Source organism: Cebidichthys violaceus, unplaced genomic scaffold (assembly GCF_023349555.1).
Source record: "Cebidichthys violaceus isolate CVI_PGR_0920_01 unplaced genomic scaffold, fCebVio1.0.p SCAF_12, whole genome shotgun sequence".
Classification (NCBI taxonomy): Eukaryota; Metazoa; Chordata; class Actinopteri; order Perciformes; family Stichaeidae; genus Cebidichthys; species Cebidichthys violaceus.
In genome coordinates this window covers 11,712,855-11,738,765 of record NW_027176285.1, presented here as the reverse complement: position 1 = coordinate 11,738,765, position 25,911 = coordinate 11,712,855, and the positions used below count along the sequence as shown (strand labels likewise).

Genomic DNA, 25,911 nt, shown 5'->3' with positions numbered 1-25,911 from the left:
ACAACACTTTTACTTACAGTAAGTAATACTTTGAATGCAGGACATTTACTTAACAGTGCCATTGCTAACAAAATAAAACAATGCACCAGTACCATAGCTGCAAGACAGCGAACACGTACATCAAAAGGATGCATTGAGTGAATATAATACCCAATGTTGTCCAGAAAGATTACTCCTTCAGCATTAATGTCAGTCAACTCAATTCTATTTATTTTTGTAGAGCCCAAAATCACAAATCACAAATGTACCTCAGAGGGCTTTACAACCTGTACCCATGTGACATCCTCTGTCCCGGAACCCTCACATCTGAACAGGAAGAACTCCCCCAAAAAACCTCTTTAACGAGGAGAACAGAGGGAGAGACCTTAAAGAGCAACAGAGGAGGATCCTCTATCAGGATGGACAGAAGTGTGATAGATGTCACATGTACAGAATAAACAACATAACAGAGTTACAACACATTCAATGCATATGACAGAACAGCAGGAGGCAAGACCAAGGTCCAGGTAAAACCAGGATCCACGGAAACCTGCGAGGCGAGAAAGCACAGAGACTCTGGTGAAGAAGCAAAGTCAGTGTCATTAGGGCTGGGCGGTATCGGTATAATAAATAAAGGTTATTTATGTCGTTGTTTAGTATGCTTGTTTATATGTGGTTGTTTGTGCGGTTTGTTTTTATGAGTATGGGTTTTTCGTTTTGTTTTGTATAAGGGGGGGGGGGGCTAGTGTTGCGTGTATGTGTACATGTGCCACGTAGAAGAACTCATATCATTGTATGGGGGAAAAAAGTCGGTAGTGAGAAGCACTACCACTACGCCACCATGGACGTACTGTGTTTTCTTGTAGACTAAACTTAAACAACGTACACAGATCCATATTATTGATTGTGGCTGTGAGGCCTTCATGTATTCAACACATGAACAAAGAACACCTGTTTTATAGTTATAGCTGACTGGTAATAACTAAATTATGAATATTAAAAATATCCATAAGCCCATCACTGATGAGGGTCACATGTTTTTACTGTACTTCTTCTTTATAGTCACGATCGTGTAGTACAGTTGTATTAATACTGTATATATATATACAACCAGAGAGGCAAACACATTGAACATATATTTGATTATTTATTGAAGAACTCTAGACAGAAGCCCTGTAGGACCTTCTACTCGTCCTCTGGGACCTTCTTTTGGTTCTCTAGGACCTTGTTCTCGTCCTCTGGGACCTTGTTCTTGTCCCCTGGGACCTTCTATTGGTTCTCTAGGACCTTCTTCTTGTCCCCTGGGATCTTCTTTTGGTTCTCTAGGACCTTCTTGTCCTCTGGGACCTTCTTTTGGTTCTCTAGGACCTTGTTCTCATCCTCTGGGACCTTCTACTCGTCTCCTGGGACCTTCTTTTGGTTCTCTAGGACCTTCTTCTCGTCCCCTGGGACCTTCATTTGGTTCTCTAGGACCTTCTTCTCGTCCCCTGGGACCTTCTTTTGATTCTCTAGGACCTTCTTTTGGTTCTCTAGGACCTTGTTCTCGTCCTCTGGGACCTTCTTTTGGTTCTCTAGGACCTTGTTCTCGTCCCTTGGGTCCTTCTTCTAATTCTCTAGCTCCATCTGTAACTATTCATCCAGAACTTCATGGTGTGATTGTCCCTCAAGACCCTGCAGGATCTTTTGTCTTCAGCGACATCTAGTATCTGACTGGCGGTTTGGGTTAGGGTTACAGATCACTCAGTAAACCTGCACTGTAACAAGTTTTTGTGGTTTTGACAGCATTATTACTATATATATTAATGGCCAAATGCTTACTGTAGAACATATACAGCATGTTGATGTAGATCTGCAATGCATCATGGGTCATCGTGGTCTAAATTCATCCCCGGGTGAATCCTACAGTAAATACATTTTTTTAAATTTAGTATCTCAAAAATTGTATTTACTTCCACATCGTTTAGACTTAGCATCAGTACATTTTTTGTAAATTGAAAATTATAGGATCATTTTATCTAATATATAAAAAAACATATAATATTTGCCTCAGAGATGTAGTGGAGTAGAAGTATAAAGTTCGATAAAAGTTCAAGAACTTCACAATTGTAGTTAAATATACCTTCCACCACTGACGTTGGCTGATAAATGCGGTTCTATAATCACATCGTAGTACAGATGATAAGATGTCTGCTGTTAGCAGTAATGACCTGTTTCCCTTTTAGAAGCGACTAGCAGCTCTGGGCTCATTTCATGGTCAGACATGACTGCACTGATTACTACCTGCTGTACAAAACCTCATCATCATCAGCTGCAGGGAAATGGAAATGAGCTGCAGCTAAATTCAGAGGTTGTTAAGACATCATGTACGGATCATTTAGTTCTCACTTGTCCTCATGATTTACAGATAAGCTCACTGACTCATGACGTAACTTAAGGCACATGAAATAAGAAATAAACTATGATGTTTTTGCACAATAATGTCATCTTATGTTTGGATTTGAATATTTTACTCAATAAAAAATGTAATACATCTTCATAAATTAGGAGAATATAATAATGTCAAAATAAACCATTTGATCTACAGTAACTCTGAAGCTATTTAAGGGGAAATATGTGGGAATATTAGTGGTAGATTGTTTCAGATCCTCTTTCACATTTCAGTTTTGTTTTTCATGAAAATAAATCTACAGCAAGACACTGTAACATCTGGCAATATACAGTATCAGCCAATAATACATGATATACTTGATATTACACTTATGATATTGTACAAAACATGTTTGATACGTTTAGAAACAATGACACCATTATATCATTTAAATTGTCACACTGTAAAAAATACAAATGGTCACATTTCTTCAATAGCTGAATCTAAATGATCTTTATCAAAATGTCTCCCTCTATTAAAAATGTATGTAAGAAAGAAAAGTCTGAATATTAACCAATATATTGGTATCGGCTTAAAACAATCTGAAATTGGCAAAATGGTTGACAATTTTTTTTTAAATAAAGTCTATTTCTATTAAAATAAAATAAAATAAAATAAAATGTTGATTTCTCCTTGGAGATCAATTAAGTGTTATCTTAAATAAAAAAAAAAGTTAAAATGAAAGACAAAATAATTTAATACAATTCAATACAATATATGCAATGATAAATGTATATAAATAGATCAAATAATATATATATATATATATATATATATATATATATATATATATACATATATCATATTAAATTAGTATAGTATTGGGAAAATGGTCAACGTTTTTGTGGCATCTCTATACTGGATATACTATAATAAAATAATTTAGTAGAATCAGAATGGAGTGTTAATGATATTCTATATCACATTGATATGATATTACATTAGTACACTAGTACATTTGGAAATAATGTTATTATATTTGAATCATTATTTATTTGAATAAATATTACATAAAAAATGTTATGAAATATAACATATTATAATAAATTGCAATATAATTGTTTATTTTTTAAATAAAAGTATACCTTGGAATATTATATCATATATTATATTATTTTTTTATTAAATATAATTTAATTATATTTAAATTAAACATGTAGGTATTTTTATTAAATGGGATTCTTGCGTCCATAGTAACTAAGTATCCATATCCAGTGTAGTAGAAGCAGTGAAGAGGTGTCGGTGGTGCATAAGTAGTGTAAAGTCCATTCGGTACAACGTGTTCTCGGTCGTTACTCCTCCCACTCGGTGTGATCATATGACCGCGAACAGCTCAGGCTCCACTTCCTCAAACTTTTCTCTTTTCTGTCCAGCCTGCGCACTCGAGTCAACAACACGTAACGTTACCTCCCCTCAAAGCAGGAAACGAAACCGAGCTCCGGTAGGTTAGGTCTCACACAAAACCGGCGGGGCGAGTCCGCGTGCAGTCTGTGCAGGGGGTCCCCAAATGGCAGGTCTGAGGCTCCTCGCGCTGCTGCTGCTGCTCACCTGCTGCGTCAGGTGTGCTGCGTCAGGAGGAAAACCGAGCAACATCATCCTCATCCTCGCAGACGACCAGGACGTGTTTCTGGGGGGGATGGTGAGTGGACACCTTCTGGAAAAACACTTTTCAATAAATCACCTGTATTGATCTTAAAGAGACTTCTACCGGTAAACACACACCTGTAGCATTGAGTTTAGAGTCATTGTATCATATTTTAGAAGAATCAGACCAGCTTTATTGGCCATGTGTGCGTACACATTGCTCTCAACGTACATACATGGAATATACAAATAAACAAGAAAAATATAAAAACAAGGACATTAAAGACAACACAGTAGAACAGAGAAACTAAGCATAAACATTTAACTACAATGTACAATATAAACATGAATAAATATGAACATCAATGACAATGGACAATGGATTTGGGATGTTAGTGCAGAATGGAGGTGCAGTGTATGTCTGATTAATTGTTCATCAGACTGACGGCCAGTGGGAAGAAGCTGTTCTGGTGTCTGGTGGTTTTCCGGAAAACACACTTATCAATACTTATAATAATTTCAGAGCATATTGTACACCACTCTACTGCACACTTGTGGTCAAAGTACAAAAAACAGAGTGCCAGTGAAATGTTCGTGGCTGCAGGAGTCAATACTTTTCAAACTGTTTTAAGAAATCTTATGTATAAATGTAATTTGTCGGCTTAATGAAAATGAGGTCATCTGGTTTTATCCAACATAAGGTTCAGCAGCACACGCTACCAGTCTGTGGAGACATTGGTACAGCTGTCTCATGTAAGGCACTTCAAGGCCTCCGTACTTTTATTGCTTATTTATTAAGTTTATGTATTTGTCTTATATGGACCCTGAGTCTGAAATAAGGTTAGATTGAATAAGTCACCTGTATTGATCTTAAAGAGATTTGTGAGATTAAAGTGACTTCTATCTGTAAACACACACTTGTATGTGTGTTTGTAGTACCCTAGCATTGAGTTTAGAGTCATTTTATCATACTTTATGGTGTTTTTATAACCTTAATATCCATAAAATACAGATTTAGAAGCTTGGCGGTGCTGGTATATAAAAAAGCTGTAAAGCTGTTTTTGACTGCTGAAAGTCGACTAATCAATTGAGCTGATCAGCAGAAAATTCATCTGAAACTATTTCAAGACAGTGTAACACTTTAGGAAACAAATAAAATACACAGTAAATAAAAAGTTAATTATATTATCAGGTTAGGACACAGAAGAAAACAAGACTAAAAATCGACAGCCACGCTAGCTGCACTGTGAGGCTGTAGTCAATGCTAACATGCTCACAATGCTAACATGCTAATGTTAAGCATGTATAATCTTTGCAATGTTTATAGTTGTAGTTTAGCATTAGGCATTTGCTAATAATGTTTGGATTATGGGAATACAGTGCCGCAAGGAAGATGTAATTTTAAGCCAGCAGGAAGTTAGCATCGCGTCACATCGCTGTACATAATGCTAACATGCTCACAATGACAATGCTAACATGCTAATGCTAAGCATGTATAATCTTTGCAATATTTATAGTGGTAGTTTAGTATTAGCATTTGCTAATTTGGAATCCATTCAATAATTGTTGAATAATTTCAGTCTGGATCAAAGTGGTGGACAAATTTGCTAGCATGGCAAAAACTGTACAATGAATTAATTAATAAGTAAGCTATACACAAAACAATTTTGATATTCAAATAATTTTTTTAAGTGCTAATTAAGCAAAAATACCCAAATTATCTTGTTAGAACATGTCAGTCTTACATTATTTTCTGAAATTTTATAGATGAAACCAATTAATTAGGGCTGAAACAATTAGTTGATCAATAGAAAATGATCAAAAACGTATAATCTTATACGATAGTAAACTAGGTTTTTATTTTTATTTAGACATCTGAACAAGATGTTTCAACGTAACAACTTGTGTTCTGGGAAAAAATGATGGGCACTTTTAATTTTCTTTTCATATTTTCTAAACCAAACAGGCTGCAACTGATGATTACTTCCATTACAGATATTTATATCTCGATTATTTATTGATCGTGGTCGATAGGATATTAGAAAATGGTGTAAAAATAACGCAATTTTCCAGACCCAAAGGGGGCGTCTTCAGACCAAACAATGGTAGATTAATCATTAATTAATATGGTCATAATTTCCAGCTCTTATGCAATGACAACCAAGGGAGTTTTACACAGTAACAATGAATTAAACAATGATTTTATTAAAGATAAAAAGTTCATAATGACTCTATTAGTGCTCATAGATCAACTTAATTTGATCTAATTCATTTGAATGTTGTGTCACTTTGTCTAAATCTGTTCATGTTTCTGTTCTGCAGACCCCCATGAAGAAAGCTAAAGCCCTGATAGGAGACGCAGGAGCAACATTTGTGAATGCTGTGAGTACATTTATAATACATTTAATATTTCTATTTTATGTACTTCTCCTCCACTACATCTCAGAGGTAAATATTGTACTTTTTACAGCTTTAGTTGCTCTTCAGATGACAATTTTACACAAAAAACACACAAGATGTCTAAAATGCATATCATGATGTCATTTTGAAGCACGGACAGTAACGGTGTATATATGATGGCATAAATGTCAATATTAAATCATTTTGGGGGTGGGCTCTTGTAGCGGCCTTTAAGGTAAGTGATGAATGTATTTTATTTAATTCTTTATACATGATAAATGTAGTTAGTGTTAGAAAGTAAAACAGAGAATAATGTCTCACCTATATCTATTTTATATTGCTTTGACATCATAGTGTTATATTTTACCTTTTGCCCAATACTCATTTCTACTGAGTAGCGCTTGAACGCACCATGCAAGTGTAGCTGTCGTGTTGCTGCGAGTACTTTTACTGCAGAACGAGTACTTTTACTGCACATTAAGTACTTTTACTGATGTATAAATAATATTCTTTGACTTCAAGTGAAGCCGTGTTTCCTCCAGTCCCCTGATGATTTCAAAACGTTGAAACTGAAGGAGTTAACACATCCTCGTCTCCACTGTCACGCTCCTTTCATCATCTTTTTCCCTTCTGTTTCCTCTTCTCTTCCTCTTTTTCTATCGCCCGCTCTCGCTTCCTCCTCCTCCTCTTCCTCCTCCTTCTTCTTCTTCTTCTTCTCCTCCTCCGGTGAAGTTCACGGTGACGCCGCTGTGCTGCCCCAGCAGGAGCAGCGTGTTGACGGGTCGGTACCCTCACAACCACGAGGTGAGGAACAACTCGCTGTCGGGGAACTGCTCCAGCGCTCTGTGGCAGAACGGACCCGAGGCCTCGGCCTTCCCCGTCTACCTCAGCAAACTGAAGTACCAGACGTTCTTTGCCGGGAAATACCTGAACCAGGTGAGCACGCTTCAGGGACACTTCTGAGGTTTGACAGTCGGTGGTTGCGTGATTTCAAATAACTTTGGTGATACCTGTACATCTCATCTAGGTCAGGGGTCCTTAACCTTTTTGACCTCGGGGCCCAACTTTTCAAGTACAAAGTGGCCCGGGGCCCATTCAAATATTAACACTGTATTAATTTAACTAATTGATCGCACTCTTGGTTTGATTTGTATTCAATAACTAAATCAAATTCACTTACGGTTTAACAAGCAAAAACCTTGTCAAATAAATGACATGATACAATGTGATCATCTCATTTATTTATCATCTGTATGTAAACCTGCATACAAATACAACAAGACTCCCAACAGGCTAACAATTCATGGAACAAACCAAGGTGATTCAAGAACAAATTTAAAGGCTCAAGTCAGGCTTATTAACACAAAAATAACTAATAATTTGATTTTACTCCAGGAAAAAAGGAGGGACTCTCAAAAAAACTGAGAAAAAAAAGGAAATTTGGTAATTAAATAATATGTGGTAATAAAATATATACATTCAAAATAATAAGTTTCAAATTAAATAAACTGTAAATAGAATTTAAATAAAGTGCAAATGAAAATATAGCCTTATAATATGCAAATTATATGCTTCAGCAGTCTTCATTTTTGCATGGCAAACCAGAAGTTGTTCTTCATATCTGTGACAAATGAACAATAACAACAGTCACTACAGTCCACACACTGGGCTCTCGGCTCTGCCTCGTTACCTCCGTTCACAAAGCCCTACTTAATGAAGTCTGTCAGACTTTTCGGGGGGTTTGGCACCACTTTCGTCTTAATTTTTTTGTTTTAAATTAGTGCTGGGCAACGCTTAGCCCTGGTCCCACAGCCCTCGCGGCCCACAGGTGCAAAACTGAAAGTTTTTTGCGGCCCACCAGGTGGCGCTCGCGGCCCACAATTGGGCCGTGGCCCCATGGTTAAGAATCACTGATCTAGCGGACCTTTATGTCCAAAAACCTGCAGAACTAATGACACGAGCCACACTTTGTGTTAGCATGCTACATTACATCAACATCAGCAGGGTTAGCATGTTAGCATTTAGCTCGAAGCTTTGCTGTAGACTTTCACAATGTTTTTTCTTTTTCTGTCATCAGTACGGTAAGAAAGAAGCAGGAGACGTTGGCCATGTTCCACCTGGCTGGGACCAGTGGAATGCACTGGTGAGTCTCACTTTCTCTGTCTCTCTCACTCTCACTCTCACTCTCACTCTCACTGTCACTCTCTCACTCTCAATTTCTCTCTCTCTCTCAGTCTCTCTCTTTCACTCTCTCTCACACTCTCTCTCTCTCACTCTCTCACACTCACTCTCTTTCTCACTCTCTCTGTCTCTCTCTCACGCTCTCTCACTCTCTTTCTCTCTCACAATCTCGATCTCTCACTCTCTTTCTCTCTCACACTCTATCTCGCTCACTCACTCACTCACTCACTCACTCTCTCTCACACTCTCACTCTCACACATACTCTCTCTCTCTCTCACTCACTCTCGTTCTCACTCTCACACATTCTCTCTGTCTCTCTCTCACGCTCTCTCACTCTCTTTCTCTCTCTCACAATCTCTTTCTCTCTCACTCTCTTTCTCTCTCACTCTCTTTCTCTCTCACTCACTCACTCACTCTATCTCGCTCACTCTCTCTGACTCACTCACTCTCTCTCACACTATCTCTCTCTCACACTCTCACTCTCTCACACTCACTCTCTTTCTCACTCTCTCACACACTCGCTCTGTCTCTCTCTCACTCTCTTTCTCTTTCACAATCTCGCTCTCTCACTCTCTTTCTCTCACTCTCTCACGCTCTCACACTCTCTCTCTCTCACACTCACTCACTCTCTCACACACACAGAAACACACACACACACAAAACACTGTATATTCCCAAGTACTTCTTCTGTGGTCACATCTTCTGCCTCTTGTACGTTACAGGTTGGGAACTCTCAGTACTACAACTACACGCTGTCAGTCAACGGCAAAGAGCAGAAGCACGGAGACAGTTATGAGTCAGACTACCTCACCGACCTCATCGTAAGTCCGCTTTCACCACAGACCGTGATCAGCAGTATTTTAACCTGCAGCGTGACATCCATAGGGTTAGTTTTTATGTGAAGGTTTATGGGAAAAAATAAGAACATTCACTTCCAAACTGTTTGAATCGGCTGATTTTACAGAAACACAACATTTTTTGTGTGTCAGTGTGAGCGGTTAATCATCAACAGCTAGAGGGTGTGAAATGAAGGAAAACAGGATACTAATGATGAATTTAATGCCTTTTAAATATTTACATTTATATTTCACAGTGTTTGAATGAACACGTTTGGCTTCTTTGTGTTTTTTCAATTTAAATGAAGTCCTCGTCAGCTGACTCAACGAGCTGATGTTTGAACTCTTATCAGCCAACAGGACGGTAACGAAATGCAGATTCTTTAAGCGACGGTCACGCTAGCAACTCCGTGAGGCTGCACGTTGGAGCTTTGAGCTAAATGCTAAACATCAGCATGCTAACATTTAGCAACGTTTAGCAGGAATATTGTTTACAATGTTCACCATTTTAGTTTAAGAGGAGAGACTAACAGACAGAAATAGTGTTGCTCGTGCTTGGGTCAATCTGGAGATTTTGGTCTTTTCTGGTAAACACAAAATTTAAAGTGGTGCTTTTGTGAGATTCAACATTCAATAGAACAACTAATCTATTTGTCAACAATGGATGAATACACTAAAAGTCTAAAACTAAACAAACCATCTAGTTAGTTGAACTTAGTGACAAGAAGTTTAGTTCTATAAGTCGGTCGAGTTAATTATCATCCAAAGTAATGTGAGCGTTGAGAGGATTTGACCCTGTGTGGGACTTTGGAGAATCAATCACATTTAAAAGAATGTGTTCAGCAGCGTTTGACCAGCTGTTGTGACAAATGATGAGTCACATGATGAGTCAATGATGAGTCACAGATTTTATTCCTTTTCTCGATCCAGACGAACCGTTCCCTCCACTTCCTGGAGGACAGGAGCCCCCAGCATCCGTTCTTCCTCATGCTGTCTCCTCCAGCTCCTCACTCCCCCAGGACGGCGGCGCCTCAGTACCAGAAGCAGTTCAGCGACGTTAAAGCCCCCCGAGACGGGAGCTTTGACAAACTAGGCAAGGTGTGTCCACGTTAACACAAAACATTATTTAAAGGTACTGTGAGGAGCTTTAAACTGGTCCTGAACCAGTCTCAGTTTAGTCCTGATCCTCTATAAGAACCAGTCTCAGGTTAGTCCTGGTCCTCTGTCAGACCTCCATCAGTAAAGAGACCATCAGAGAGAAGATGGTCTATTTCTATAGAGTTATTCTTAATGCTCGTCATCGGAGCCACCGGGTCGGATTCTGGTGAAACCAGATGACATCATGCAGGTTCACCAGAAACTCCTTTAGCTCAGACTCCAGCAGAGACCGGTCCACCGTGGTCAAACCCAGATCCTCCAGCAGAGACCGGTCCACCGTGGACAGACCCAGATCCGGAGCGAGGAGGAGAGCTCAGCTCCCGGCAGCAGCGTCTCCTCCTCCTCCACCAGGAGCAGAGCTTCTCACTGACACCACACTGCTGGAGATCCAGGACGTATTGCTGGACCCGCTGGAGGGAAGGGAGGCACGGGAGAACCAGAACCAGGACTGAGAGGGGCAGACTGTCAGACCCTGCTGCAGTAAAATGAGAGGTTTTCTAAAGGGAGTCTGGTGCTCAGAGACACTACCACTTTAGTCCACAGGGACCAACAGAATCACCACTAAAAGTTCCTTGCAGTAACTCTAAATATGATAACTAGTCTTTCTTATATTTGAATCTGTATTTGTGTGTTTCAGGACAAACACTGGCTGCTGCGTCAACCTGTGAACCCGATGCCAGAAAGCTCCCTCAACTATCTGGACAGCGCGTTCAGGAAGAGGTACGACTGCCCAACAGTTCTCTTCTTTCAGACACGCTCGAGGTCGCTCCACCACTGTGGTTCAAATGTTTCACCATCCTTCTGGTGAACTAGAAGTTGTGTTTCAATGAACGTGTATGAAGGTATAACGTCTTATTTTGGTTTATTACCTTAAATGTTGATTACGGCTGTAGAATAATGACACCAAAAGCGGTGAAATTGGTTGACTAAAACGCTCGCTTTCACGATGTGGTTCTGTCTGCCAGCGGGAATAATCTCTGGGAAAATGAATTCTCCGTTTATGACATAAACAAAGTGCGTCAACCAAAACAGGAAGAGGATGGCACTTTTATTTCCCCCGGTAGCTATCGGTAGCTGGTAGCTATCGGTAGCTATCACCATTTAGCAGAGAATCAATGGAAGTTCTTTACATTTACTTTCCCCACTAGATGTTATGGAAAAGTAACAGAACACACTATGTCCAGTGTTGTTGGTACTAGTAGGCTCTGAGATGGAAACAGAAAGAGATGCGGTTGTCTTGACAGACAACAGCGGCGCCAACATTAATACTTTTTAAACTTACTTATATCACATATCTTTATAGTTTTGGAAATGCTATCCTTATAAATGTATCTTTTTCTAAATCTTATTTTAATTCCTATTCTTTATTGGACACTAGCCTCCAGTTTGTCTCCTTTATTAAAACTTTAAATGGTGTAAATGCAGGTGGCAGACGCTGCTCTCAGTGGACGACATGGTGGAGCAGCTGGTGAAGAAACTGGACAGCATCAAAGAACTGGACAACACCTACATCTTCTACACCTCCGACAACGGCTACCACACGGGTCTGAGTCCCTCCGCTGGTCCTCACGTCATTTTTTTTAATACGACCTACTTCCTGTCTGTCATTAACCCCCTCCCCCCCATGACATCACTGTTCACAGGTCAGTTCTCTCTGCCCATTGATAAGAGGCAGCTGTATGAGTTTGACATCAGGGTCCCGCTCATGGTCCGCGGTCCGGGAATCAAACCCAACCAGACGCTGCAGGTCGGACACGCGCACACACACACACACACACACACACACACACACACACACACACACATTACAAACGAAGCTGTTAATCCTGAGTTTCATTGAGTTTTTTATTGATCTCCTTCAGGCTCCGGTGTTGAATATCGACCTGGCTCCCACCATTCTGGACATCTCTGGCACCAACCTGTCGTCTGTGAACGTGGACGGACAGTCTTTCCTCTCGCAGATGGTCAGCTGCTTCTTTTTACTGTTTTCATATTTTATTGTTTCCTTCAATAAAATGTAATTTAATCAATAGAGAAGTAATTAAAGATAAACAACATGGGCGAATGAAATACAGATTGTAAGAGCTATACATTTACGTTGAAAATTAAGAATAGATAATTGAAACATTAATGGTAATGATATATATGCTGTCTGTGTGTTTATTTCATATGTGTGTGTGTGTGTGTGTCAGCTGCTTCTTTAAATCTTGTCCTAAATGTTCCTTTTCCCATAATCGTAATACCTTTAATCTTCTCTCTTCCTGTCAGGCCCCGTCTCTTCGTAACGGCACCGCTCGTCCCTTTTTCCTTGTTGAATACACCGGAGAGGGAAATCCAACGTCCGATCCGTCTTGTCCCAAACTGGGCCCCGGACTGTCTGTGAGTATCAACCACAAGAACCGACTGTGCCGACAATAGGTTTGACTATTGATTAAGTTTAGTTTAGTTTATTCAGTTAATTTACATCAGGGATCTCAAAAAATAGAAAAGATGCTTCGCACCAGATTTAGCTCCAAGCTAATGTCTATCTACGCTCCATGGATCCAAAATTCATTTCTTAACCTCACGGGGATAAAAAACATGGAAATCTGTGACGTTTTCAGTTTGACGGGGAGCTTATTCTATTCTTTAATGGCTTTAAAAGAAAACGCAGACTGTGCAAAAAGGTAGAGACTCATTTAGGGAAGCTACAATCTCCCTTTACTTTGCCATATGCTCAGGAATGATCTCACAGCGAGGTTAATTCAGTAGCTTTCGATCGCAGTGCGTGGTCCTAAAGAGCTCTGAAGAATTAGAATTTGAAGATCTGCTGTTACGTAACAACTGTTCAAACTCAACCTGCAGAGGAAGATCGTGGGAACTTTATTATTTCTCAGAGGGGAAACTAGTTTGGTCGCAAACATGCAGTAAAAAACAAACAACGGAGACAAAGCTGGATGTTAATCCTGCTCAGAAGCCCACCTAGTGAGTAAGTTTAAAAGTGATGGGAATCACTCTAAAACAAGAGGAATAAAATACACAGTGAATTTCTAAGAATGATGTTAAAGATACATCCAGTATCAGAACGTCGTCTCCGCTCGCTCAACTCTTTTAAACTTACTATAAACACACAAAGCAACCTGAAGTCCTCCTCACTCTTTACCCCAAAATAGTACATGAGATTAGAAGCAGCCTTTTTAAATAAACTTGTAAATCCTGTTCCTGTCATCAGCAGCAATGTGTAAACTGTCACCTCATCATTCCACAAAACCTTTAACGAGCTCAAAGGACGTCAGAGTCATGAGGGAGAACAAGCCGTCTGTCCTCTTTGTAAACTACCTTAAAGGGACAGTAGTGATGTTTAGTAGTGTGTTTGTATGAGGTTCTTCTCCACAGGCAGTGTTTTACTACAGTAGAGTACTGTACACAAAGTAATGTACTGCTGTGGACGTATTTTAGACGATGTCAGACAGACATCACTCTGTAGTGCAACTACGGGTCAAAGACTTATGGCTTTAATCAGAACATACAATGACGATATTTCTTGGTTGCAGCACCGACTCAACGCTTTATGTTTTCTTCAGGAATGTTTCCCGGACTGCGTGTGTGAAGACGCCTACAACAACACCTACGCCTGCGTCCGGACCCTCGACGGCCAAAACAACCTGCAATACTGCGAGTTTGCAGACAGCGAGGTGTGTGTGTGTGTGTGTGTGTGTGTGTGTGTGTGTGTGTGTGTGTGTGTGTGTGTGTGTGTGTGTGTGTGTGTGTGTGTGTGTGTGTGTGTGTGTGTGTGTGTGTGTGATACTGAATGTTTGTGATAAACTGAAGGATGAAGTGTTTTCTTTGTGTTGATGTTGAATGTTTGTGATAAACTGAAGGATGAAGTGTTCCTTTATGTGTTGATGTTGAATGTTTGTGATAAACTGAAGGATGAAGTGTGCCTTTATATGTTGAATGTTTGTGATAAACTGAAGGATGAAGTGTTTTCTTTATGTGTTGAATGTTTGTGATAAACTGAAGGATGAAGTGTCTCTTCTTCTTTGTGTCCCCAGTCATTCGTAGAAGTGTACAACCTGACGTCGGACCCCCACCAGCTGGAGAACATCGTGAAGAAGGTGGATCCGGCCGTCCTGCAGGCGATGAACCAGCGGCTCATAAAGCTCCAGTCCTGTCAGGGCGACAGCTGCCGTGACAATAAGTAACGACGAGATAACGCCCTCCATGGAGCTGACAAACATCCTTCATCCTGCTTCATACGCTCAGTGGAAGATGGGGTTGGTTTATATCACTGTTTGGTCAAAGGCAACTTTGTTGGATCTGCCTTTTTCATAACCATCTTTCCCATTTTGACATGCCTTCATGGCTGGATTCCATTTACCTTGCTTCAGTTTCAGGGTCCTTGTGTTGTGCATGCTGGGTCACTTTAACACTTTCATGGTTTACGGGGACACTTGAGTAAGAACAGAGCCATTGGTAGAGGACCCGTTTGACATTTTGGGAAATGCATCCTGCTGGACGAGAAGATGGATACCGTCTGTACGATAAGTGTGTAGCTACAGCCAGCAGCTGGTTAGCTTAGCTTAGCATAAAGACTGGAAACTGTGAAGGGGAAACAGCTAGCATGGCTTTGTGCGGTGCAAAAAATATAAGTGTAAAAACACAACGCCATTTTACAAGGAGGTACGTATGTGTCTGACTATTTCTTGGTTGTTAAAGAAGAAATAGTACTTGTAGTAATATAAATAGCATTTGTACTTGTACACATTTTTGTACACACCTTCCACCAGAGAGCAGATAATTTATTTCCCAAAATGTGAAACCTTTCCTTGTATGTTATTAGTAACGCCTGTTTTTCTTCCGTGTTGAAATGTCTATAAACTGCACTATAAACTTCTGTTCTTTATAATAGTCATGGTTCAAAAGACCATCTGAACATTTTTGTTCTTCAATGATACACAACCAAAGATTATAATAGTTTGAGATTTGGGGAAATACTTCTTCACTTTCTTGCAGAGAGTTAGCTGAGAAGATTGATTCCACTCTCATGTCTGTCTGTTCAGTATAAAGCGCTCACCTGCCGCTAGTTAGCTTAGCTTAGCATAATAAATAGTCAGAAAAAGCTAGCCTAGCTCTGTTAAAAAAGTGACAAATTGAAACTATAAAGCTCTTCAATCGTAGACGTTATGTGTTGATGTTTAATTCAAGTATAAAGACGATCACTTGCAATTTTTGCGGAGGCCGGAAACTGTTTGAGTCTTTGCCAGCAAAGTCAGACGTTTTTTGACTTGACAGTTTTCGTACAAAGTAAACAAACGAGATGTAATTTATTTGTTCGTTAGTTTTAGAGGTGCTGCGAAGCAGATTTTTTTTACCTTTGGACAGAACAATGCTAGTAGTTTACTCCTGTTTCGCTTTATGGTAAGCTAGGCTAACCTGGCTGTAGCTTCATATGAGAGTGGTATCCATCTTTTCATTTTGACTCTTAGCAAGATTTTCTCGTCAAACTATCTCTTTTAGCCAAACCTATGTTGAGTTTTTGAGCTTATACTTTTTATCTCTGCAGAACTTGAAGTTGAGACGTTAAGTCTTTTTTTTTTTTAAAGGACACATCTGTTGTGTCCAATTATTGCTCCAATTTTGTGCCTCAGATTTAAAGAATGGACAAAACTTTTAAAACATTTTTTGTATTAATGAACACCTTTATAAAGCGCCTTTTTTAAAGTGGAAGATGAGAAGATTGCTGTCATACTTTGGAGGCGCGATGACGACTTTGTAATTGTGATGAATATTCTTCGTAACATTTGAAATGAACACTTTGATCCTGTGTGCCTTGTGTTTGCACTGACGAGGCTCATGTGCCTTAAATGTGAATGTATTTGCACTATGACGAAATTGAAATAAATCAAAAGAAGCATTTAAATGCTCTTGTCGTGTGGATATTTTATTAAGAGGTTTCGCAGAAAAAAAGTACATTGTACTATTTAGTATTTGTCAAAAGTGTATAAATATTAAATAAGTTATAAAACACTGTAACGTAGTTGTAAAAAGCTTAAAGTTAATTCATGTACACTATTAGTCAAGAATTATAATTGTTCTATGGACATATTTTATAATATATAAATATTACAACTGTTTTACAATATTGTAATTAATTATCTGTTCACACTTAATAACACTTATATCTGCTTACTGGGTGTTATAAACATGTATTAAATGTTTATATACTGCTCATGAATGCTAAACGGGGACTGTAAGTGTTGTTCTGTATGAGTGATGTGAATTTTCTTTTCATCTTTAGTGCATAAAATTATTATATATAGCATGAATGTTTTTATAATTTTGAAGTATGTTATAGGCAGTGACATGCGGTGAGGCTCATGGCTGGTGAGGCACTGACACTACATAAGTCAGATTTACAAATATATGAACCCAATAGAGAAGCTTACATCACCATTCAATTGGCAGCTTGCACATTGACTACTGGTTGTTTTTCATATCAGCATTCTTTACTCACACATAGGTAAGGTACATATTTGATTCCACCGGGAGCGTGTGCGCCGCGATCTGCCCCACCAGGCACAGCTCGTCGCTGCCTCACCTCACTGTCTCCTCTGTTTGAACAGGACATGCGCTAATTCAGCGATTTAGATTATAAAAATGCTTGAAATGATTGGAATCACACAGAAATTACATTTATAGCACAGATCAGTAGAGAAATATTAATATTTATTTTATTTTAGCATTATTTGTTTTTTACTTGTCATGATGACAGGTGACCGCACGTCCCTGGTTATAGGACCCAGCCAGGTGTATTATTTCATAAGAAAATAAAAAATACAGCTGCATGTGATGAGTACGATGTTCAGGCAATCACAGACGGTTAAAAGTTGAAAGGTTCACGATCTTTTGCAGCTTTTCCACACCTGCATTTAAAATAACTAACAGCTTTTATGACAGACGCTCATTAACTTATGGTCAACTCTGTGCCGGGTCAGGCCTCTTTTTTTGGCTACGCCGTCGCTCCCTATTGGTCAATTTCAAAAACATTTTGGGACCACATTTGAAATTATGGCCATACACAAATACATCTGGTTCAACTAGTAATTATGCTTTTGTTTTGGACAAAAAACATCTTGCTCTGACTTCATTTATAAGGATTGACTCAGTGGCTTCTTTAAATAAACTTGAAACAGAATTTTATTTCACCGTCTTCACTGACTTTATCTGATTCTAGTTTTTATTCTGTTTACGGGTTCTGACATTTAATAACTTTGTTTTGATAAGTGCTACATAATAAAGGTTTTATTATATTATGACGATAAAAGGATGACACCTTGGCATTTCCAAATGTAAATAACAGAAACAGTGAACTGGAGCTGCAGTACATACGTACATACAGTGTATTAATGTAGTTAAACACTTCCAGGCATCATGTTTCAATAACACTTATTTAATTCTGAGAGTTTTATTCACAAAAGCAAAATCAAATAACGGGAACAAAGTGAGTTTTATACAAGAGCAAAATCCATCCGGCGGTACACAGAGACATTCAGTGTACTAGTACACGGTTCCATCAGAGGTACTTGTACACAGCTTTATCCTGCAGGGTCTGAACCTCTAACTTGACGGGACATTTGTACAAGTGCGACAGCAGTGACTCCGAATAGCCTATTAAGAAGTAAAACTTCTGCGGCGGTAACTTCTGCAGCATTAAAGCGCACACCACGAGCACGTTGCCGCGCCTTTTGATCACGATCTCGTTGGCCAGGCAGCCGTGGAAGGTCCCGAACATGAAGCGCCTCACGAACACGTCCTCTATGGTCCGCTCAGCGGCGCCCTCCTCTCCCCTTAGGTTACCTGGAAGTAGCAGGAAGAACAGGTGTCCTGGGTCAGTCAATTAAACAGCCCCCTTCTGTTAACATTCTCATCAATGGTGAAAAGATCGATATGGTTATTGAGTTTAAGTATCTTGGATTAATTCTGGATCCAAATCTTGATTTTAAACCAGTAAGTCAGGATATTTTTATCATGCTATGATCCTTCCCCAACGTGTCCTCTTGTGTTTCATGTTGGGGTCACATTACGTCGTTAAAACATTCGACTTCAAGCCGTTGAACCGCTCGTTAACGAGCGCGGCCGTGCTCACCGGTGTGCTGGGACAGCCATCCTTTGCGGTGGCCGATCTGATGAGGTGGAAGAGCTTGCTCGTACGTCAAAGGTTTGTCTCCTTTCCCCACTCGGACACGAGCTGCTCGATTCTGGGAAAGAAAAGAAGAGAAGGAAAGAAAAAAAAAAGAGGAACAAATGTCAGTAAGAACAATCTTTGTTTGGTAAAGCAAACTGGCCATAAGCCTTGATCTAAAAGCAAGAGAGCTCACTAGTGCTTAATTAACTATGCAAATCCCAAATATGCAATGACTGTTTCTACTAAAAAGACTGGAACTCTGGGAGATATCTTCTTAAATTACATAACTCATACTGACAAGTGAGTTCTGTTTTAAGACAGGCTTATAATAATGTGCACCTCATATAACAACAGTTTGATGGTTAGCTGTGATGATGAGGAGTGTTTACCTTGCAGCACACTGTGGTGACATGGAGGGCTCTGCTTCCGGAGGAGCTGAATAAACTACTCTGCAGAGGAAACACCACGAGAGTAAAACACCATCACATCACTACGAGATGAACTTGTAAAATGATCTTCAGTTGCAGCTTCCTTCAGTTTCACCTAACTGGTTATCCACTCCGTTTTAACACACATATGAATATATAATATATGAATAAACACGCTCTCACGAAACACTAAACAGCCGGAATAACCAGAGCACACAGAGATGTTAAGCTGTCAAAATGAGTTAAATATAGTATGTTAAACGTTTAGATATCATGTTTACTGACCAGCAGCCTCACGCTCGCTGTGCTGCTCAAGGACGCCGCCATGTTTTTTTGAGTATTAAAATGTTAGGCGCGTAGATAGCTGACACTATCTTCACAGATTAGTTTGTATTCCGTAATACAACATTTAATTAAAACTAACAAAATTAAATGATTATAAATCGTATTTAAATGGAAAATGTGTTGTTTTTCCGGTGATCTATGCACGACCACTGGAACTGTTTATCCGACAGTAGGTCATCTGTTTCCACCGGATGACTGTTGCGCTGTACCAACAGGATGTAGAAAAAGTAAATAGTTTAGAGAACAGATAGCTTTCGAAACATTTACTGTGCTCGTTATTTGTGATATTGAAGTATATATGGTGCAATATAGTATCTTAATACAAACGCTTATTTAGTTTTTTGTGTGTTAGTTAATTGTTTCGATTTATTTTGTAGAAAGGGTGTTGTTATTTTGAAAAGCATGGACCGGAAGTGTTATGGTTCTGGAAGCAGTACCAGAGGTGTCAAGAAACGTTACCCAGCGAGTCCTACTTGAATATAAACTTATATTTATTAATAAAGGCTGTCTACATCGTCGGTTGGGACACTTTGACGGTTGGTGAACGCGGTAAAACGTTACAAAATATAAAATAAAAGCCGCCATGGCGTCGCCGCTGCAGATGACAGAGATGTACGACAACGCTCTGCTCGGGATCCTGCAGCACGTTGGAAACATTCAGGACTTTCTTCAGGTTTATTTTGGGTTTTTGTACCGAAAGACGGACTTTTATCGCCTGCTGTCGGGTCCCAACGACAAGATGGGGTTTCCTCCCGGTGTGGCGGAGAAGATGGTGTCCAAGGTGAAGTTTGTCAACGTTTATTTTCAGTTATTTTCAGTTCTATTGCATCATGGGAAACGGCGACTTCTTAAGTTATTTGACCCTTAAAATGTTTTATGCACCTGTATTGATATTGTTATTTATTGATTATTTGCCACTAAACATTCAAAACTTTGATTTTATTAGGTTATAATAAAACAATTAAAATAATATAATACAATAATATATTAATAATAAAATAATATTTATTTTCTAAAAAATAAAACCTAAATAAATTATTTGGTTATAATAAAACAATACAAATAATATAATAATAATTATTTTATAGATAATAAAATAAAAATATTGAATGATTAGGTTATAATAAAACAAATAATTATATTCTAATAATTATATAATACAAATATTTATTTTATAAATAATAAAATACAAATAACACAAAATGATTAGGTTATAATAAAACCTTTTACTAGGTTCCACCTCTCAAACTGATCTCTGAGAGGATTTAGTGGTTTGGTTATTGTTGATATTTACAGATAGATAAATAGAACAGTGTTTCTCTTATTTTGTCCACCCCATTTATACTAATGATGGTAGGCTGAATACAGTTAAACAACATCTGCAGTTTACATATAAATATATTGTATATAGTCTTTATTAAAGTGTATTTTCATCACTACCACTGTATTATATTTCTAATATATTATATTTCATTCCTATTATTTACCTTCAGCACAATTTTACGTCTGATGTCTTGATTACCTGCATGTTTTTCTTTTTATGCATTTTTAAGTATCGTATGTAATTGTTGTTCATATTTATTCATACCCTGATGATCTTTCTATTCCTCCTCAGACGTTCAGGCTGTTTGAGAAGCTGGCAGAGAATGACCGAGAGAGGCAGCACAGCGAGCTGCAGAAGAGGGAGCAGAGACGAAGGGTTCCTCCGGCGGTTCCAGAGCTGGAGATCGCCGCTGAGGAGACGATCATCACGGAGGAGACGGTGGAGCGGAGTGGCGAGGAGGAGGAGAGCTCTCACCAAGATGCTCCTCCTACTCCGACCGCCTCAGGAGCGACCGGCAGCGATCAGCCCGACGGAGACGTCAGAGCTTCAGACCCGACGGCTGATCAGGGAGACCAGGGAGCAGCAGCCGGATCAACATCAGCAGGAGTGTGAGTGAAACCTTCATGCACGCTCAGCAGTTTTAACGTCTTTCTCCATCTTTAATCCACCACGACCAGAACGCCTGAGTCTGTCTGTCTGTCTGTCTGTCTGTCTGTCTGTCATAGACTTCTATACAACCAGAAGGAGTCTCCCCCTGATGGACACTAGAGAGAATGCAGTTTTAAAACGTGAAGCTTTGACTTCACTTTTCAGATGTATTGAAAATGTGTATCAGATAATAATGTCTTATGTTTAACTTAAACGGACAGTTCCAGTAACCACGTATAATCTCGTATAATAGAACACATCTTGTTTTATCAAATGTCTCAGGACTCAGGAGAAGTTCCAGGCGGACCCCGACAGCTACAACGGGGCCGTCAGAGAAAACTACAGCTGGTCTCAGGACTACACCGACCTGGAGGTCAGAGTGTTCGTGCCCAAGGCCGTCGTCAAAGGCCGACAGGTAAAACCGTGACGTTGTGGGGGGGGCGGGGGGGTCCTCTCTGTGAAGGGTCACTCACCTTGTGTCCCGCTGGCTGCTCTCAGGTCAGAGTCGCTCTGCAGACCGGCAGCATGCAGGTGTGTGTGAGGGAAGGAGACGAGGAGAGGACGCTGATGGAGGGAGAGTTCACCCACAAGATCAACACGGAGAACTCTCTGTGGAGCCTGGAGCCAGGGAGCTGTGTGGTGGTGAGGACACACACACACACACACACACCATAATGATAAAGTGAAAAAAAATGTTGAAATGTTTGCAAATTTATTAAAAATAAAGAACGAAAATATAACACGTGCATAAGTATTCACAGCCTTTTGCTCAATACTTTGTTGAAGCACCTTTGGCAGCAATTACAGCCTCAAGTCTTTTTGAGAATGATGCTACAAGCTTGGCACACCTATTTTTGGGCAGTTTCTCCCATTCTTCTTTGCAGGACCTCTCAAGCTCCATCAGGTTGGATGGGGAGCGTCGGTGCACAGCCATTTTTAGATCTTTCCAGAGATGTTCAATCGGGTTCAAGTCTGGGCTCTGGCTGGGCCACTCGAGGACATTCACAGAGTTGTCCTGAAGCCACTCCTTTGTTATCTTGGCTTTGTGCTTCGGGTCGTTGTCCTGTTGGAAGATGAACCTTCACGTCTGAGGTCCAGAGTGCTCTGGACCAGGTTTTCATCAAGGATGTCTCTTTACGTTGCTGCATTCATCTTTCCCTCAATCCTGACTAGTCTCCCAGTTCCTGCCGCTGAAAACCATCCCCACAGCATGACGCTGCCACCGCCATGCTTCACTGTAGGGATGGTGTTGGCCAGGTGATGAGCGGTGCCTGGTTTCCTCCAGACATGACGCTTGGCATTCAGGCCAAAGAGTTCAATCTTTGTTTCATCAGACCAGAGCATTTTGTTTCTCATGGTCTCAGAGTCCTTCAGGTGCCTTTTGGCAAACTCCAGGCAGGCTGTCATGTGCCTTTTACTGAGGAGTGGCTTCTGTCTGGCCACTCTACCATACAGGCCTGACTGGTGGAGTGCTGCAGAGATGGTTGTCCTTCTGGAAGGTTCTCCTCTCTTCACAGAGCAATGCTGCAGCTCTGTCAGAGTGACCATCGGGTTCTTGGTCACCACCCTGACGAAGGCCCTTCTCCCCCCGATCGCTCAGTTTGGCTGGGCGGCCAACTCTAGGAAGAGTCCTGGTGGTTCCAACTTTCTTCCATTTACGGATGATGGAGGCCACTGTGCTCATTGGGTGCTTGAATGCTGCAGACATTTTTCTGTACCTTTCCCCAGATCTGTGCTTCGATACAATCCTGTCTCGGAGGTCTACAGACTATTCCTTGGACTTCATGGCTTGGTTTGTGCTCTGACATGCACTGTCAACTGTGGGACCTTATATAGATAGGTGTGTGCCTTTCCAAATCATGTCCAATCAACTGAGTTTACCACAGGTGGACTCCAATCAAGTTATAGAAACATCTCAAGGATGATCGGTGGAAGCAGGATGCCCCGAGCTCAATTTTGAGTGTCATGGCAAAGGCTGTGAATACTTATGTACATGTGATTTTTCTCGTTTTTTGTTTTTAATAGATTTGCAAAAATTTCAAACAAACTTTTTTCACGTTATCATTATGGGGTATTGTGTGTAGAATTTTGAGGAAAAAAATGAATTTAATCCATTTTGCTATAAGGCTGTAACAAAACAAAATGTGGAAAAAGTGAAGCGCTGTGAATACTTTCCGGATGCACTGTATACATACACTCTCTCACACACACATACACACACACACACACACACACACACACACACAGCTCCATGTTTGTCCAGCTTTTCACATTCCTTATTATTTCTTGTGTCGTTATCTCGTCTTTGGCCTTCAGCTGTCGCTCAGTAAGACCTCTGAGGTTTGGTGGAACGCGGTGCTGAAGGGAGAGAAGGAGATCGACATAAACCAGATAAACCGAGAGCGCTCGATGGCGACGGTGGACGAGGAGGAGCACGCCGTCCTGGACAGACTCTCCTTCGACTACCACCAGAAGCTGCAGGGGAAACCTCAGAGTCACGAGACGGTGAGGACGCAACGCAACAGGGGTGGTCTGTTTCTATAGAGGTATTCTTAATGCTCGTCATCGGAGCCACCGGGTCGGGTTCTGGTGAAATCAGATGACACCATGCAGGTTCACCAGAACCTCCTTCAGCTCAGACTCCAGCAGAGACTGGTCCACTGTGGACAGACCCAGATCCTCCAGCTGAGACCGGTCCATCGCAGACAGACCCAAATCCTCCAGCAGAGACCGGTTCACCGTGGACAGACTCAGATCCTCATTTAACTTTTAAAAAGTACACAGTTCTCTTCCTAGAGGGTTCGAGGTCCATCCACCATAGTATACAACATCCTGTTTATAACGCTGACGGCAGTATATAATGATGTGTTTTTCTGACGTCCCCCTCTAGATGGCGCTGTGGGTTTGATTAGCAGTAACACATGCATGTCTTGTGTCTCTCTCTCCACAGAAGGTGCACGACATGCTGAAGAAGGGCTGGGACGCAGAAGGCTCGCCGTTCAGAGGGCAGCAGTTCGACCCGTCCATGTTCGACATCCCGCCCAGCGCCGTGCAGTTCTGAGGCTCGGGACGAAAAAAAAACAAAAAACCCCGAACTGAATCCTCGCTTTGTTTCACGGAGCCGGTTGTTGTAAAATCGACATTTTACCTCCAGAAGTGAAGCTGGGTTCACAGACGAGGACACGTCATTATATCAAATGTTTCTTTGATGTTTTGGCCGTTTGAAATCCGATGAATGCGTGTACTTTGTTAACTGTTTCGCTCTTTATTTAAAAACTCTACAGTGCCTATATGAGGGATTCTGTTGTTCATTTTTCAGACCAATTCCCCCAAACTGTTCAAGTTTTCATCCAAATGTAGCACGAATGTTGAAAACAAGTTTACAGAAAGTCCACGTCTCTTATGAGAAGATTAGGAGTCGATTCATTGAGAGAAACCCGGAGCTGGATGCTTTTTGTTGGCACCATCTCCACACAGATCTCATGTTTTCAGGTCTTCTGTGATTTTGTGTGTAGAAACTTTGAGTTTGTTTTCCGCTCCTTGTTCCTGGTTGAATCGGTCACTTCTAACTTGAGGTGTTCAGACTCACTTAACTGGTTCAGCTGCCTCACAACCAAACTACAAACTATTGAATAAAAAGATTGTTAAATATCAAACAACAAAAGCTCGTTCTTGAACTTCAAAGTATAATTTCCTCCACTTAAGGCCCATTTACATTTTTCTTTCCAGAAACTTTAAACGCATCTTGTGTTCCTCATCAGAAGAGTTTTCTTTCAGTAAAGTACCTCATAACTGTGTTTAAGTACTTGAGTAAATGTACTTTGTTACTTCACTGCTTCTTGATCAGTAATCTAACTAATAAAGTAATTTATAGCTTCACTAATGTTAATAAATCGACGTCTCATTTCATTAAGATGATGTTAAATATTATTTAGTAACTAATGCTTTATGAATGTTAATAAATTGTTCATTAATACCTTATTGATCAGTAATAAGTTGGTCTTCCTAACGAATTAAAGAGCTAAGACAAAAGTTAGAGGATAAACTCAAAGAAACAACCCCAAAGATATTTTTAATTAATGGTCTATTAGTGAATGACCACCAGAAATGATTAATTAACTATCACTAAACCCAGTGGTTACAGTTTTTAACATTAGTCTAAGCTGGACAAAAAGTCCAAACGTGTCTTCCTGTCTTCACTTGGTTCCAGTTATTCTTCTTCTGCATCCATCAACCCCCCCCCCGTGGAAACAGTGAGTAGTTAATGTGCTGAAGGGCGGATGGAAAAAGAAAGATGGAAAAATAAAGAGAGGAGTTGGACACTTGTCAGTTTAACGAACGTCTTGTATCTCCTCCGCTGGAGACAAGATAATATGAAGATCAGATCTTTACCTCTTATGTGAATCTTTGTTCATCAGTCTGTCTGAAATAA

At 40.1% G+C, this 25,911-nt stretch overlaps 3 protein-coding genes across 3 annotated transcripts; 2 read left to right on the top strand and 1 right to left on the bottom strand.

Moving 5' to 3' along the window:
- Nucleotides 1–3,782: 3,782 nt before the first annotated feature.
- On the top strand, nucleotides 3,783–16,469 carry gnsb (glucosamine (N-acetyl)-6-sulfatase (Sanfilippo disease IIID), b). Its single transcript, XM_068706382.1, has 13 exons — nucleotides 3,783–4,046; nucleotides 6,314–6,373; nucleotides 7,124–7,327; nucleotides 8,469–8,534; nucleotides 9,296–9,394; nucleotides 10,340–10,507; nucleotides 11,205–11,287; nucleotides 11,993–12,111; nucleotides 12,211–12,314; nucleotides 12,430–12,531; nucleotides 12,836–12,946; nucleotides 14,131–14,241; nucleotides 14,602–16,469. Exons 1-13 carry the CDS (start codon nucleotides 3,915–3,917, stop codon nucleotides 14,749–14,751), a joined length of 1,509 nt encoding a protein of 502 aa, XP_068562483.1. The 5' UTR covers nucleotides 3,783–3,914; the 3' UTR covers nucleotides 14,752–16,469.
- A 1,509-nt stretch (nucleotides 16,470–17,978) lies between these two features.
- Nucleotides 17,979–19,658, bottom strand: mrps24 (mitochondrial ribosomal protein S24). The gene is made up of 4 exons (XM_068705569.1): nucleotides 19,448–19,658; nucleotides 19,124–19,183; nucleotides 18,696–18,807; nucleotides 17,979–18,406 (listed from the first exon to the last, which is right to left on the bottom strand). Exons 1-4 carry the CDS (start codon nucleotides 19,487–19,489, stop codon nucleotides 18,123–18,125), a joined length of 498 nt encoding a protein of 165 aa, XP_068561670.1. The 5' UTR covers nucleotides 19,490–19,658; the 3' UTR covers nucleotides 17,979–18,122.
- Nucleotides 19,659–19,933: 275 nt separating this feature from the next.
- On the top strand, nucleotides 19,934–25,358 carry nudcd3 (NudC domain containing 3). The gene is made up of 6 exons (XM_068706381.1): nucleotides 19,934–20,288; nucleotides 21,123–21,439; nucleotides 21,762–21,894; nucleotides 21,978–22,121; nucleotides 23,796–23,984; nucleotides 24,430–25,358. The coding sequence occupies exons 1-6, from the start codon at nucleotides 20,091–20,093 to the stop codon at nucleotides 24,538–24,540; spliced, it is 1,092 nt and encodes a 363-aa protein (XP_068562482.1). The 5' UTR covers nucleotides 19,934–20,090; the 3' UTR covers nucleotides 24,541–25,358.
- Nucleotides 25,359–25,911: the final 553 nt, after the last annotated feature.

What these genes read in the sequence shown, in the direction of transcription:
- mrps24 (XM_068705569.1), bottom strand. Translation starts at nt 19,489, where the DNA reads ATGGCGGCGTCCTTGAGCAGCACAGCGAGCGTGAGGCTGCTG. An exon ending in CAGCGAGCGTGAGGCTGCTG is followed by an intron (nt 19,184 to 19,447) that starts GTCAGTAAACAT and finishes TTTCCTCTGCAG; the next exon opens with AGTAGTTTATTCAGCTCCTC. An exon ending in ATGGCTGTCCCAGCACACCG is followed by an intron (nt 18,407 to 18,695) that starts GTGAGCACGGCC and finishes TGCTACTTCCAG; the next exon opens with GTAACCTAAGGGGAGAGGAG.
- gnsb (XM_068706382.1), top strand. Translation starts at nt 3,915, where the DNA reads ATGGCAGGTCTGAGGCTCCTCGCGCTGCTGCTGCTGCTCACCTGCTGC. An exon ending in GCTTTGACAAACTAGGCAAG is followed by an intron (nt 10,508 to 11,204) that starts GTGTGTCCACGT and finishes TGTGTGTTTCAG; the next exon opens with GACAAACACTGGCTGCTGCG. An exon ending in GCGAGTTTGCAGACAGCGAG is followed by an intron (nt 14,242 to 14,601) that starts GTGTGTGTGTGT and finishes TTGTGTCCCCAG; the next exon opens with TCATTCGTAGAAGTGTACAA.
- nudcd3 (XM_068706381.1), top strand. Translation starts at nt 20,091, where the DNA reads ATGGCGTCGCCGCTGCAGATGACAGAGATGTACGACAACGCTCTGCTC. An exon ending in AGCCAGGGAGCTGTGTGGTG is followed by an intron (nt 22,122 to 23,795) that starts GTGAGGACACAC and finishes TTTGGCCTTCAG; the next exon opens with CTGTCGCTCAGTAAGACCTC. An exon ending in AACCTCAGAGTCACGAGACG is followed by an intron (nt 23,985 to 24,429) that starts GTGAGGACGCAA and finishes CTCTCTCCACAG; the next exon opens with AAGGTGCACGACATGCTGAA.